This window comes from Marmota flaviventris, chromosome 6, assembly GCF_047511675.1.
Source record: "Marmota flaviventris isolate mMarFla1 chromosome 6, mMarFla1.hap1, whole genome shotgun sequence".
Taxonomy (NCBI): domain Eukaryota; kingdom Metazoa; phylum Chordata; class Mammalia; order Rodentia; family Sciuridae; genus Marmota; species Marmota flaviventris.
Genome location: NC_092503.1, coordinates 61,118,319 through 61,134,239, shown reverse-complemented (window position 1 = coordinate 61,134,239; position 15,921 = coordinate 61,118,319). Strand labels below are relative to the sequence as shown.

At 37.6% G+C, this 15,921-nt stretch overlaps 1 protein-coding gene across 3 annotated transcripts in view; it reads left to right on the top strand.

Moving 5' to 3' along the window:
• Positions 1–1,919: 1,919 nt before the first annotated feature.
• Grik2 (glutamate ionotropic receptor kainate type subunit 2) overlaps positions 1,920–15,921 on the top strand; it is a 677,012-nt gene continuing 663,010 nt past the window's right edge. For all 3 annotated transcript variants that reach the window (XM_027928184.2, XM_027928185.2, XM_027928187.2), the window contains exon 1: positions 1,920–2,160. In XM_027928184.2, the coding sequence (XP_027783985.1) occupies positions 2,046–2,160 (115 nt within the window). In that variant the 5' untranslated portion in view covers positions 1,920–2,045. The remainder of the gene's footprint in view (positions 2,161–15,921) is intronic.

Genomic DNA, 15,921 nt, shown 5'->3' with positions numbered 1-15,921 from the left:
GATAGAACATGTTGGGCTGTACGTTTTACAAGAGATATTTTAAACATGGACTGAAGGAGTCGCTAGATACCCTTGTTTTGAACACTAGGTGTTCCTTTTAAAGTGCTCAAATAGTCGACTTATTTGATTGAATTGCCTGCTAGACTGCAGAACTAGCCATTCATGATACTTATTTTTGACACTGCAGTTATGTCTCCATCTTTAAAAAATCAATGCCACTAAGTGCCTTTGCAAAATGTAGATTCCTTTTCGAATCAGCATTTTATAATGTCTTAAGAAAATACAGATTGAAAAATTACTATAATAGAATGGAGACATTATGTTTTCATGCTATTTGGAAGAAACATAACAGGACTTAAATAGTACTCATATCACTATTTTTAAAATTAGATAGTCTTCAAATAATATACAATCATAAGTTTTCATAAGGTTTAACCTATGTCCTATTATTTGGTTAAGAAAAAATTATTTAATGGTAATGTTGAAGTTCAATAGTTTGCCTTTTGTGCTGCTTAATCAGTTAAAAATATTAACAGTTGCTATACATGTTAGTTTTACTTATATGCTATATATGTTAGTATTTACTTATAAAATTCTAGCTAGCCCTGAGTATTTTCAATATGATATTACTTATATTTACTTATTTCAGTGATAAAAAATATTTACTGTTTCCTCTAAATTGCTACTTATGCAAGCCTAGAGAGGACACTCTAAGTGTTCCCAACAGAAAACTAACAAATAATAAGATTATTTGAGACAAAGTCTGACACTCAATGTTGATCAAGCTATGATCCCATATTCCACCGTTTAAAGAAAAAAAAATCCAAAAACCAAAATAGGATTTTTTTTTTAGCATAGAAGTCTTTTGGAGTTTGCTTCATGAATTAAAACTTTATTGTCTTTTATATATGTACAATTATTTTATATGAGCTATAGTGAGTGGGGAAATATAATATTCTCATTTTAAGTTAACATTTCTCCCCTAAAAGTTCACTTGAAGAAATCTCTCTTTACTCTGGTTAGTAATCAAGAAATGCTTAACTCAAGTTTTTAAAAACTACATTTACCTCTACAATTGCATCCCACTCTATATTCATTCCTAGTCAAAATTTTAAAAAGTATAAGCAATTCTTTCAACCTATCCACAAGTTAGATTTGCAATAAATTCCTTAGAGCTTTTCTCTTCTTTCTTTCTTTCTTTCTTTCTTTCTTTATATTTTCTTTTCTCCTCCTCCTCCTCTTCCTCCTCCTCCTCCTCCTCCTCCTCCTCCTCCTCCTCCTCCTCCTCCTCCTCCTCCTCCTCCTTCTTCTTCTTCTTTGCAATTTCTAGGCAAAGTGACTTCTTTGACTTAGCTAGTCATTTATTAAAATTCATCAGTTGATTGTTAAGAAGTCTGCTTGCACACACCAGTCACTCTCTTAGTAGTGTCTTATTGAAAAATCAAAGCAATTTTCATCACGTAAATAAATCCCGACTTCTTTCTTACAACTCAAGGCGGGCTATCAGATCGGTTGCATAATAGATATTGGGAAGCTCACTGGCAGGGAGCCTTAACAGGCGAGCAGCGATCTCAATTTTTCTCACTTAATCTTGGCTTCACGTCAGAAGCTGTGCAGCAGTGCAGTAGAACAGGGCCTGGCAAAACCTTTGCGAGCAAAGCGGCTTTTGTACTGGGACTGTCAAGCCCTCAACACTTCGTCCATATCCAAGGCTGGATTTCCTATTGATTTTGCTCCTCTTTTGCATCCCTAGGCTCGCGCGGCCGGACATTGTGGGTGTGCGTGCTGGATTTCTGCCGGATGCTCCCCGACTAACATGGATGTCCCACCATCCCTTGCAGTGGAAGATTGCTCCTTGGCGCAGTGAGTGAAGAACATGCAGCGATTGCTAATGGGTTTGGGAAGCGGAGACTCCTTCCTCTTTCTGTGACCATGCCGTGATCGTGTCTGCGGCTACCACTCGACGCATCCTCATTCCAGCCCGAACCGGGAGCCAAACGCTAGATCGGGGAAGTGGGTGCCGCGCGTGTAGGCACAGAAACACCATGAAGATTATTTCCCCGATTCTAAGTAATCTAGTCTTCAGGCGCTCCATTAAACTCCTGCTCTGTTTACTGTGGATTGGATATTCTCAAGGAACTACACATGTATTAAGATTTGGTAAGATTTCCCATCCCCATTGCCGGGCGGGCATCCGGCTCCGAGGCAGCCGGATGTAAACAGGCGGGTTCACTCAGGCTGGCGGTGGGCTCCGTGCTTTCCAACCTACTCACTGCTCTGATGCCTCCCGGTTTTAAAGAACCCTTGTGCTTTCATTTATTTTCTTGTATCTTTATTTTTAGCCGCGGGAAGGTGAAGGGAATGTCAATGTATGGTAGTGGTCGCTGCATTCACCTCTCCACAGTAGCAAGCCAGAGAGATGGTGATGACGCTAAGGGCTCCACCAGCCTCCGCGTCTGCCTGTCTCCCCCAGAGCCTTTCTGGCTCGGAGGGCTGCGAGGTCAGAGCAAAAGTGAGCGCCAGAGCTGCAAGCCTCTTAGCTTGCAGAGCTGATGAATTAGTGTCTGGTAACTCTGGGGAGTTGCTTCTGTCCACTTCCGCCCAGACCAAGTCCTCACGTGCAAAAGAAAGGCGCTAGCCCATTTGATTTCTTTTGTCGGAGAGCTTTTTCTATTACTCCAAAGCTTTCTTAGCTTGTGGTGTCCTTATTGGGTTGCGAAGCTTTAAAAAGTATCCTAAAATTCAAGGCTTTCCTTAAGGGGAGGACTCTGCTCAGTTGGAGTGAAATAGCCATAAGACAGTTTTGTTTGTTTGTTTAACTTGATGAGTCTGTTCACAGCTTTTCTCTGAGTCCTGGACTAATAGATGATGTATGGTAGTAACTGGGGATAGGGGGGTAAGAAAATTGTGTACTGGGTCTAGTGTGCATCTTTATTTCACTCTGGCATGATAAAAGACCTGAGATAGTTACATTTTAGGAGAATTTATTGCTTTCCTAGGAATCAAGGTTTCTTTGGAGCTTGAAGAAAAATCTCAACAGTGGGACTCCAGTGCAAGCCCTGGTCAGGTTTGCTTAGAGGAAATTAAGTGTAGGAAGGTTCAGCTGCTCTTCATGGCCACTGGAGTTTTTAGTAAGAAGCTGAATTAGATAAAGTTCCCTAAAGTAGGTAGGGGCAAGAGAGGAGGAAGCCAACAGGGTAAACGCTTACACTGAGGCGCCTCTTTTGTCAGTTTGAGTGGATTTAGACGAAAGAGTGCACCAAACCATATATTTCTGAGTGTATGTCTTTGAAATAAAAGTGGATGCATTAAGTTGTTAAGTACAACTTAAAGCAAAGGATGATTGCTTGAATCTTCTGTAACACCAACAGCATCTTCTATTTTTCCTGTGTGTGTGTGTGTGTGTGTGTGTGTGTGTTTTACATGAACTGTCATAGAATCTGTAGAAATAAGGTAGAGGTCCTTTCACATGTTAGAAAAGGGAACCTCACCTTTCACTTCAATAGACACATTTATAGACATATGTAGTCAAGAAGGCTGATAATGATGAAAGAAACAATAGGTTTTAGATGTAGTTTCCCTGTTTTCTTCTTGTCTTTAGATGGTACTTAAGTATGTTGCTCTTAGCAACAAGCATCTACAGGAATGCTTATTTCTTTGGAGAGGCTTAAACAGGTCCCTATATTATTGGAAATTGTGTTTTCAGCAGTTCTACTTCAAATATGGTAAGTGCTACTGTGTGATAGTTTTGCGCGAAATTTTGAGTATTATGTAGAATTCTGAGGAATCTTGTGGTGTGTTTTTGTGAATAAGTGTGAATTAGTGTTTTTGGACGGGGTGGTGGGGGGCAGGACTTGGAGCCAAAAACTGACACCAATACTCTAAAGATTTAATTATTGCTGCTCTGGTCTTGCAGCACAATATTTGCTGAATCATTAGATTGTTACATTCGCTGATCATTTCATATCTTCATATTAAAAATCTTGGCGACTGTAGCACAGTGTATAGCAGCTTTCCAAAAGAGCTGACACATACACAAAAATACATTTTCCTAGACTAACTCTAACTAAGAATACTCTTAAGAAATAGGGTAGTAGGAAAAGACCTCCACACTAGTACCTTGATACCCTAAACCAAGAGTCAGTCTCTAAATAACTTGCTATTTTTTATATTAACTTTAAACATCTTCCACGTGGAGATCTATTTTCTCTGATACCTGACCTGAGTTGTGGGGAAGGAGTGTGTACATTGTAATCACTGGAACATTTCCCTGTCTGGACTATTTTGGTGCAACGGTGGGAGTTTTATTTTCTTCTGTGGAAAACATTCTGAGTGGATTGGATGGTTGGTTAAGAGAGTATAAGTTATTCGAGAGTGATTATTTTCAACTTTGGCTCTAAAGACGAGCCAGTGCCTCAACCCAGGCCCTGTGCCCTGGAAGAAAAAGGGTCGGGGATGGTAGTACAGCAGCTGCTCTTGGGCGGTGGCAGGCATTTGGGTGCTGGTGGGGCCCGCCGCCTCCCTGGGGGAAAGGGCAGCCTATAGAGTCCTTCCATCCTTCACCCCCGGGAGGCTACTAGCTGCCAAGCGCCAGGCGCTTCCGCCGCGGCACTATGGCAACCGTGAAGCCCTGCCTGGCGGCCACGCCAGCATCCCCTTCCTCGTTGACTGTGGAAATCCACCCTCAGGAGCTCTGTACAGTCCTTCCCCTTGTCTCTATTGGAACTGTGACTCTACCCTGTCTCCTCCTATCACCGCTAGTGGAGCTAGGAGCAGCCCCCATTCAGGGTGCAGACCCTCGCAGCATACTTTCTCTTCCCCGCCCATTTCTGCTGGCGCAGCGTCTTCCCCTCCCTTAACCTTTTCCCCTTTCTCTCATTGCCTTTTCCCCTCTCCCCCGCCCCGACACACACCACAGTACAGTGGGCACACACGCCCTCGCGAAGCAAGTTTCCGACTTTGCAACGTTACTCTTTCCTAGTGCCCAAGAAAACTTTGCAGTTCCTCCCAGGAACGCCTCCTTCCCACGGGAGGCCTGACTCCCGCCAGGCTGCGCACTGTGGCCTGCTCTTCAGCAGCGGCTCGGCAAACACCTTCTGGGTGCTGACCCAGGGTTCTTTCCCAAAGCTTTAAGGCAGCCGGGTGCAGTGAATAAAGCACCAGAGGGCTAGTCAAGGGTCACCTGCAGACGCGCAGGCGAAAGGGTGGGCGCCTCTCTCCGGATTGGGCCCTTCCACTGCCTTGGATCCAGAGTCAGCGCAACTTGGCTTCTCCCCGGCGCCCACCCAGCGGGCATGTTTTTGTGGGGTTAGATGCATCTTAGTTCCCCTGTCCCAGGCCAACTCAGACGTTCGCCGTGGCTTTTCTGGGAGCCCAGCCTGCAACTCCCCGAGGCAGGCCTCTCCCGAGCCCAGGCGCCTCTTGTGCCGCGCGTCCCGGCGCGCCCCAGCGCTATGTAAATGAGGCACCTTTGTTCCTCCGCAGCTGCTCCAGGCCGGGTTCGCTGCTGTGGAGGGCGGAGGAGGCGAGATCCTTCTGTCCGAGGGGGTGTGGCCCTTAATTCCAGTCTCCGGGTCCAAAGCCGCAACTGGGCTTTTAATGTTTCTTCTTTTGTTGCTTTAGAGGGTCCTTCTCTTCCGCCTTCTGGGTCTGCTCGGACCCTCACCCCGGGAAGCGCGAATAAATCTTAGAAGCCCCCTCAGGCACTGCACCGGGCTGGCATCCCGGCTCTCAGTCTGGGAAGATGATGTTTAAGCATCATCTTTAAGGAATCACCGCCCCCCTCCGAAGCATTATGTTTCTGATCTTCCAGATCAAATTATTATTCAGCCTTGACACGAATTGGAATTTAGAAAACTAGGAGCAAAGCCATCAACCTAAACTTTATTTCAAACTTCTGGGCAGTTTTCCAAGATAGTTCTTTTCTAGGAGCTGAGTATATGGGAGGTCACTTTCTTACCTTCTGATGTTGCGACCGAACTTTTGAGGAAGCCGGTAGAGCGGCTATCTTAAAAGATTTGCGATATGCCATCTTCCCTCCCCAAAGCGCTGGGATCTCTTAGACACTGCACATGGGCCATGCGTCCACCTCACAGCGTGCAGTCACCGCCCTTCACACTCACCAAAGGTGGAGGCCGCCACCCAGGTCAGGGGTGGCGCACAAGATAAAACCCAGTACGTGAAAAGCAACGGAAAGTGTTCATAGGGAAACTCCCCTATTCTTCTGGGCATCCCATGTGCTCCCAGATATAATAATTGGTAGCAGACGTATTGCACCATCGAGGAATGTGAATGAATTGACTGAGCTTGAAAGCTGCCACTCTCCACAAGTTCTTTGAAAGAGATTTTTCTTCCTTTGGGAAGTGAAGTGGGCGGGAGGGAGGAGTGGCCTTACATCTGGAAGCAGGAAAACTGACTCTTGGGAGGCGGGGATGGGGAAGTGATATACGCCACTATCTGCAACAGATAAAACCCAACACCTGCTCAGTTGAGCTCTGGAATGCAAGAGAGGGAGATCTTTTCCAAAATCGCCAACACAACAGGCACACCTTTTTTTTTTTTTTTAAATCAGTTTTCCCCATAAGTTCTTGCTTTTTCTTAAAGTCTTAAATAATTATCTTATGTGATCCACCAACAGAGGAGCAATCCTTTCAGAAAATGACTGAAGAGAGATCTTTCTGTCCTGTAGAAATACCACTCCTCCACCCAGGCACAGGAAACTCAACACATTTTATTTATTTTTATATGGTGCTGAGGATCGAATTTAGTGCTTCACACATGCTAGGCAAGCACTCTACCACTGAGCTACAATCCCATCCCTCAGAGACTGTTTTTGAGACAAGTTTTGGTTTTGGGTTTAATGCAAGTGATCATTGTAGTGTGTTCATTCCCTGAATCCTCAGATGACACTGTTTCAACATTTACTCAGCACAGGAAAGTTAATGTAAATTCGTTTCACACAAAGGAGGAAAATATCAAAGATCAAATGAGAATGTCTCATTGATTATCAAAGCCTTTTCAAGTCTATTCCCCATAAAATTAAGTGTTGTCTATGATATGGTGACATAATCTTTTATGCCATTTTGTTATCATGATTTCTGATAAATAAAATGTTTTGCTCTTTGTGGAAAAATTTTAGGGTTAATGTGGTAGAAATTACTTTCTTTTCTCCTTATGGTTTTCAGATTTTGTTGTGTTATACACTGTAGCCCCAGTTACACTTATTTCCTAGAAATTTCAAAGCATCATCAGAGCCCAAAGTAGTTCACTTTCTTTCAAATGTATTATGCATAAATCATTAGTCCACTGCATGCATAGAACTTGGGGTATGCAGGAGACCTTCTCAGTAGCATAGTATAATATATTGAAATATAAGTGTTGATTGTTTTTCATTTGGGTAGTGAAGCTTTATCTTCTAAGGACTTTCAATTTGTAGTCCACTTATCAAAGTATTAGAAGTCCTCCAAAAGAATCTTAAACCCTCAATCTTAGCATGAAAGGGAAGGTCAAAAGCCGATGAAATGGAAGGAAGTAGGTGCACATCATCATTATTGACTAGTCTAGATTAAACACTGAAGAGGAAGGTTTCAATCTGATAACGTCATAGGGCTTCCTGTTTTTCTTTGCTGCTTCTGCTGACAATTTTGTAAGGTAATTAAATTGGCTGATTGAAGTCACAGTGGTCATGGGGTGATAAAGACCATTTGGATTTAATGGAATTTAAAACAACAGAGCACTGAACACAACTCTTACTGAACAAGAATTTTAATGGCCTATTCAGGGTGCTGACTAAATAGAACGCCCTTAACAAGTTTAATTGAAAGGGCAAGGCAGATTAGCACTATATAGTCTTTATGGTTGAAGATTGGGGAATTAAAATTATCCCTTTAAAAGACTCATTAATGCATTATCAAGATTTAATGTAGGTTAAATAAGCCTTCTTGAGACCTTCATCGTGTACTGTGAACCTAGGTTTAGGACCAAGTTTCAATAAGGAAATATTTTTAAGAGCTGACTTAATAAATGGAATTAAAGATCTCTTTCATTTTAAAAGCAAATGACATTTTGAATCTTTGAGTGTGTACAGTGTGTTGAGGGTGTCAAAGATAAATTCTTTCTTTTCTGCAACTTAAAAAATAACCTAGATTTTACTTTTCTCTGAAAGTTTTGATACTGATAATTTTTTTTCTTATAAACAAAGCTTTTTATAGTAGAGAAAGTTTACAGATAGTAAAGGAATATTTTTTTTCTGCAGTTTTAATACAATAATAACTATCAAGGTATTTAATATTGTCTTTGTAATCCTGATTTTTTCCTCGCTAAAACTTTTGCAATCATATTAAATATTTTAGTTCATTCAAATTCCTTTGCCTTCCCGAAAAAGGGCAATTTCTTGCTCTACATTGGAAAAATCCAGGTACAGTCAGTTCCAGGTAAAAGCCAAACCTCAGTCTCTTGTGAGATTATTCATTTAACTGTCTCTTGTCATGTGAAATTGACTACTTGATGTTGACAGATCCTTTGATATTTCCAGATAGACCTGAAACACAAATTTTCACATGAAAATCTTACTAATTTTAATTATACACAATTTTGAAGACTTTTTAAAAAACTCAAATTGGGCAAACCAAAAGCATTTATCAGGATGAATGTGGCCCTGAGGTCACCTGTTTTCACCTTCCAGCTTAGCCCACATTCAGAAGGTTCTCTAAGGCTTTCTCTCTAAGGCTTGTCTTCTTTCTCATTGATCCATAAATGAGTAAAGCTTATTTGCTACATACTCTTAGGGCCACTTTATATTTTTATATTTTCAAAGGGACAGTTAGCTAATCTGATAAAATTTATCCATGATAATGTGAGTGCAAGATTAAAGAAGACTCTGAAAACCTTCCTGTAGGATTTTTATTATTCATTTTAGTTTTGCATTTGGACTTTGAGTCTCCTGTTCAATGACAGCAGTATTCAAATATAGCATGTGGTACTTAGGTTTATGTCTACAGATTAATTTAAGCCCTTTATTTCCTTAATGAGAAACTGAACATTCTCTTCTGGATTTTGTAGAGCTGGGTCACTAGACAGCAGGGCCACATGTGAAGATCCAAAAGCATCTGGGGAGATTGTGTCTTTCAGATATTTTCCCTGCAGATACATCTAATTCTATCAGTCTTTTTTTTTTTTGGTTCAGCATTTGCTGTCTCCCATGACCTGTTTTAAAACAAATATATTCTGGAAGAGAGAGCACATAGTCCCAAGACTATAGAGTTAGGATGAGTTTATTAGATCAATCGATTCTGTGTGTGACAGAGATGCTCAGATACCAAAGAGAAACTGGGTGCCTAAGGGAGTGCTGAGTGATTAACACTGATGTGAATGGGAGGCTGAGAAAAGAGAGAAGTTAATGACATTTGATACATAGTCTGTTCTATATTTACTGCTAGATATCTCAGTACTTTGTGAATTTTTTTTGTTTGCTTGTATTAGTCCAAATCTTTGAGCTATCTGATTATTTTAAATATGATGTTGATGATATTCTTACATTGGAATACTTCCTCTCAATCAGAAAGATCCTTAATGCTTTTTACCTCCTTTTAAATCAGTCATCTAATTTTTCATCATTGAACTAAAATAAGTAGCTTTCATTTCTGTCTCCAGTTCATTCTCATTCTAAGTTGTTGACCTATCACTCTGGGAATATTGCCTGGCTAAAGTGATCAAATAAACAAAGCAGATATTAAAGAATTCTGTTTCTGAAGTTTCAGTATATTCATAGATATATGGTCTATGTTACTTTGTCCTTTTGATCCTGCCTTTCTTTTTACTTACTGAATCTTCTGCATTTGGTGCATCATAACTCTTAGTGTGTTTAGGTCCCTCTCTCTCCAGAAGAAATGAAAGGAGTACTCTCAAGATGAATGAAAAGTAGAGGATCCTAGATTATCTAATCCAAAGAGGACTTTAGAGATCAACAAGTCTAATAACCTAAGTTTAGAGATGACTTGCCAAAAGCAGTTATATAGTTCTGAGTCACAACTATTTAGTGTCCAATTTTAGACCCAAACACAATTACCCTAACTGCCAATCTAGTGATGCTTTTTTTCTGAATTATGCTTTTATTTTCAGGATAGCCTCTGTTTCCCTGTGCTTTACATTAGTTTTAGGAAGAACCATAGGTTTCGATTACTACCTTAGGCATTTGTCTACTTTCTTTCCCCCTTCTTTACTTTCATAGGACTTATCTCATCGCTTGGTTTCTCTTTTACTCCAGCAGTTCTCTTCCTATCAATTCCCCATGCCTGCCAAGTCCTCTTTTCGCGGTGATCAAAACTTCTGTCACATCAATTAATTCAACAAATGTAATTGAGTACATACTATGTTTCATGCATCTTGAAAATAGATTTCTAAGACCCAATTTCTGATCTCAAGGAATTTGTAATCCAGTAAAAGAGAAAAGATATATTCATATTAAATACCAATTGTGCAATACAAAGAATATATACAATTATTCTTTAAAGGAGATTGAATTTTTACAGGAGTGATGGGACTCTAACTGGGGCCTGGGAAAAAACTGTGTGATAGGAAAGGGAAGGGAGAAATGCATTATTGGTGGAAGGCTTAGCCCCCCCAAAGGAACTTGGGTATAAATTAAGAAGTTGAGCTTTGAGACAGTGGACCAGCTTATAAAGAAGGCCTCACTTTTATAGAGTTTATATTTAGATTGCAGGGTTTAAACTCCTGTGTGTAGGAGTTTACATACAGGAAAGTCTTTGGTCTGCAACAGGCAGTCCAGTGATTTTTGTGGTCCAGTGCTAGCATTTTATGAAGAACAGATGCATCTCTTTTCTCTTATTACTGAAATGCAAGCAAAGGACCCCTCTATGTTGTTGATCATTGAAACCTTTAAGAAGTCCTTGTGGAATGAGGTTGTGGCTTAGTTGTACAACACTTTTCTAGGTTGGACATGGCCATGATTTTGCTTTCCACAAATACAAAAAAAAAATCTTTGTCTGAGATTACAGATTGTCTTAATCATAGTCTGCAGATAAAACGATCCCATATTAGTAAGAACAATCTGCTTCTTGAGTTTTTGATTCAAGATTCAAATGCTAATCTCATTCAGAAGCACCCTCACAGACATGCATAATGAATGACCAAATATCTGGGTACCTCATGGTGCAATCAGGTTAACATACAAAAATCAAGCATCATTCTGATACTTCCTAAGCAAATTCTGAAGGAAGATAAAGGAATGTCTTCTTAGCACATGGCCAGATCAAATGATTAAGCAAAGAAAAGTATGAGTTAGTTTCAAGGAAAATCCATTGGAAGATACTTTAAAAGTACTATTTGCTTCTTTGAGGGATACAATAAATTACCTCCAAGAAATTCTCAGTGTTTTATTCCTGGTTCCAAGGGAGCTCTATTAACTGAAATATTATATATTTACTTGTAAATATAATTAATAATCATGCATATAATTTTTATTTTTTATTATGTAATAAAGTTCTTTTTAATCAGAATTTAAGATTAAACTAAAATTAAAAACATTTTCAGTAGAATGGGTTCATAATTAGTAATATTTTTCTAATTCTAGATGAAATCATTGCCTCAGATCCTGAATTTAGTACAGATACAGATTTTACTTCTGACTTTGTCATATAGTAATTATAAATCAGGAAAACTAATTAAATCTCACTAATCTTTGACTTTCTTTTCTGAAGAATGAGTATTACTTTCCATCTGTTTAACTAATAAGATAATTTCAGAATTAATAGGAATCTCTCCAGAGCTCTGAGATTATTAGCAAAAAAAAAAATTCTTTGAAATTGTGGTTGTTTATTTACTTTGTATTTTTGTATTCTCTCAAATTTTTTTTCAATTTTTGTTTCTTTTCTTTTTTGGGAGGAAGAGCACTGGAGATTGAACCTAGGGATGCTCTGCCAGTGAACTACATCCTCAGCCCTTTTCTTTTTGTTGTTGTTTTGAGACAGGATCTTGCTAAATTGTCAGACTGACACAGAATTTGTGATCTTTCTGCTTCAGCCTCAAGAGCTGGGATTATAGGCATGTGCCACTATGCACTGCTTATTCAATCTCTTAAATTGTACATAAACTTTTAAGACAAACTGCTTTTCTAAGTTACTGAATAGTATTTCTTGGAATGCACCTGAAACTATTACAAACAAGTTGAGAATAAACTTTCTTTTGTTTAAATAGTTCTATGCAATTTGATTTATTTTTCTTTTTTATACAAGACTTTTGTTGTTATTCTCAAATATCCAGGAAATAAGTGGGAAAAAAGAAATCCCTAAAAGTAAAGACAAAAAAGAAATCCCTAAAAGTAATTAGCAAAGCAGTCATTCCAAGTGTTGTGCTTTAAATTTTTTCTCTATTTTATAAGTACATAGTTCTGGTTTATGTACACAAACATTTTCTGAAACATGCCTGATTTCATATATACTTCATCCTTCAGTTGCATATGATAAACTTTTAGTTGTTATGCAAAGTTTAAAGACATGCCAGTGACTGAATTTTGCCCATTTGTGTTGACTCAGGAAAGTTTCAAGAACTTTCTGATATGCTGCAATTGCTTGAAATGTATAATTGGACACTTTTCTATGGTTACATTGGCTGCTTCATCAAGGAGCTGTCTATGCAATCTTTCTGGGCCTTACTCTTTAAGGGAGAACAGACTATGTTGCCACCCTAAACCTCCAGCCTCACTATTCTTCCATAAAATAAATGCCTTTAAGCTAACTTTTGGTTCTATTATAAAGGATATGATACAGTGTTTTGGGGCTTAGCATAGAGACAGGTAGGGGGAAAATGAGACAGGAGAACCCCCATTCTTCCAAGCAATGAAATCATATCAGAGAATTCAAGGAACCATTTGAAAAAAGAGTATTATATTTACAATTTAATTCATATTTGGAAATTTATTTTCTTAAATTTTAGAATGTGAGGTATATTAGAAAAAATTATAGCTGCTGAGGTTATTTTTTTGAGTAATTAGGTAATTTGCAAAGATGTGAGTTGGAAAAGAGGAAGTCTCTGGATTTTTATGTTAATCTACTGGAAGAATGCGTTAAATGCTGGAAAAATGCTCTCCTATTTTAAACCTGATTCTAGACTCTCCCACTCCTGGAAGCAGCCTGAGTCACAGCACAGCTGATATTAAGAGTGTATAATAGTAGTTTTGAGTTCTTGCCTCCAGTGAGTGAAGGCCAGACCAGAATTTTATTTAGTCATCTTTCCCTGAGAATTTGGGTTGATCTCTCAGGAAATAGAAGTGATGTTCCTATAACTTATCCTCAACTTCTTCTGCAGATACATTTCCTTTCTTTTTGCTGTTCTAAAATCAACTATATTTTAAAATCTAAATCAAGTTTTGCCTTGTCCAAAAGGTCAGTAACAGATATGCACATTGTCAAATAAATTCAAGCATTGACTAGAGACCTTGATCAGATTTTGAGCTTTGTTGCGCATTAGCAGGTAAAACACTATTCTGTGGTTTAAGATGTTTTACTTTTCCATGAACATGGGATATCTTCTTATGCAGTTGTGTCTTTTTCAATTTTTCTTTTTTGCCAGTGTTTTATAGTTTTTAATGTAGAAATCTTTTATTTCTTTGAATGAATTTATTCCTAAGTATTTTCTGACAACTGCACAGTTCTTTCAGGTGGGTCTTGGTTCTTTATTGAAAAAAACAAAACAAACAAATGACAGCAACAATAACAAAACAAAACAAAAACAAAAACAAAAAATCCCTAAACTGTTAGTAACCATACTTAAAAGAAACAAAATGAAACAAAACTTTCAGGCAGGTTGAGGATGTGCACTGAACTAGATAATCCTAAGGAGTTTTTGACTTTTAAATTTACATTTCCTCTGTTTATAATGGGTAGGCACTTTAGCTTTTTGACTTGGTAGTTGATTGTCATGAATTGATTATTCAAAACAATTTTTATAGATAGTTATTAGGGCTTGGATATTTTATTATTCCTCACAGAATGCACTGTGTTGGGGGGCTGTCAGCAAACAACTGAAAGATTGCCTTTTTCAAACTTTTGCATTTAGAATCATGCTCACATAACCAACCCCATAACCTAAACAGTTGCTTAAACAGGTGTTGTTTTATAAATAATGTCTAAGATGATGAATGGGTGTGGGACTTTTCCTTTTCAACTTCCCTAATAGATCATTTTTAATAGATCAGAAAGAAATTCTAGCAAAAATTTGCTGTAATTGAGAGGACCAGCACTTATCAAGTTGCCCTGAATAATTTATAATGGCCCAGAATTTAGGCAGAAAACAGTGGCCAGCCTAGTTGGTATTCCTAGAAATCTCTTGGACAATATCCTGGCCACTACATCCCCATCATCACCTGTGTGATTATATTCCCTGGGGCATTGTTATGTCATAATTCTAGCAGATGAAATTTGGACATTATATTTAGAATTAAACCAGAATGCTCATATATTTGTTTCAGGTGTATATTCTCAAAAATTACACATATGTGCTTTAAAATAATATTAAAAATATTAAAAATAAAAAGATATTTATCTGTCTATATTATTATTGTTTTCCATATTAACTGATTATTAGGTAAGCCACATAAATTTATTAAATATATTCTTATAATTAAACTTGCCATCTGGCAGATTTTACACAGCATTATATATAGGAGATATCTTTTTTACATTACAGTTTAAAACTAGGATGACTGTAGATTTATTAGAGATTTTCAAAGAAATAAAATAATCATAATCATATGCCAATGGTAATTTTAAGGTAAATACTGAAGAAACTCTTCAAACTAAACTTTACTGTTCCTCATAAATTTTCTTATTTGGATTCATGTATGGTCAGCAATATGTGTCAAAATATTTCAATTCTCTTAATAATGAATATTTCATAGAGAATTTATCAGTCAAAAGCATGTAAATGTGTGATTTCAAGAAAACATATCCAGTGGTGTTGAGTTCTTTGGAAGATAATCTATCAAAAATCCTTTTGCATGGCATGAATTTCACGGTAGGTTTTATTAATATTTATGTAATTTTAGTTCTAGAATTACTATAACTTTGGCCTTTTGATTGGTGTAGGATATAAATATTTCTATTGGTGTAGGATATTTTTATATACAAATAGGTTGTAAAAGAGTATTCACAGTAGAGATTAAAATGAGTAAATTTACATTTATACAAGGATATTCATTCATATCATTAGGTAAAACCTCTGATTTTACTAAACTTAATATCCACAAGTAAATATTAGTGGAAGTGAATTTTCCAAGGTTCTTTGAATTTCCTGCATTTTAAATTTCCTTGTAGGTCACCAGACTATATTAAAATTTTTAATATAAATAATGATACACTCTTACCTATCATTTAAAAATACTGTATTTTGTAAATGAGATGTGGAGATAATTTGTTTACTAATCAAGTTTATTTATTGATACTGTATATTATGTATAAGTTCATGAAATTTGAATATAAAAACAAAGTATATATTAATAAGAAAAAAAGCCTATTCAGTATAAGAGTCTCACTCTCTCCCTCTTTCTCCAGGATTAGTTTTTAAGAGAGATAAAGCTAAATGTATTTACCATAAAAAAGTAATAATTTGTTATGGTTGTGAAGGAAGATAGTTTATGTTATGGTTTTGAAGGAAGATACTGAAAACTTCCTATCAACTATTTTCAACTTCAATTTTGATTCAATTAACCAAATATTTATTTAACATTGATGTCCTGTCTGGTTCTTCATTACTGTATTGAAGTAATAGAGTAATTGCAAAGAAAGACATAATTAAAGTTTCCAGTAATTATGAAAAATTTTCCTTTTTTTTTTTTTAACCAAAGAGGTTCCCACTTTATTACCAAAGGCTGTGTGTTTATATAGGTCTAAGGAGAGGTAGCAGGAC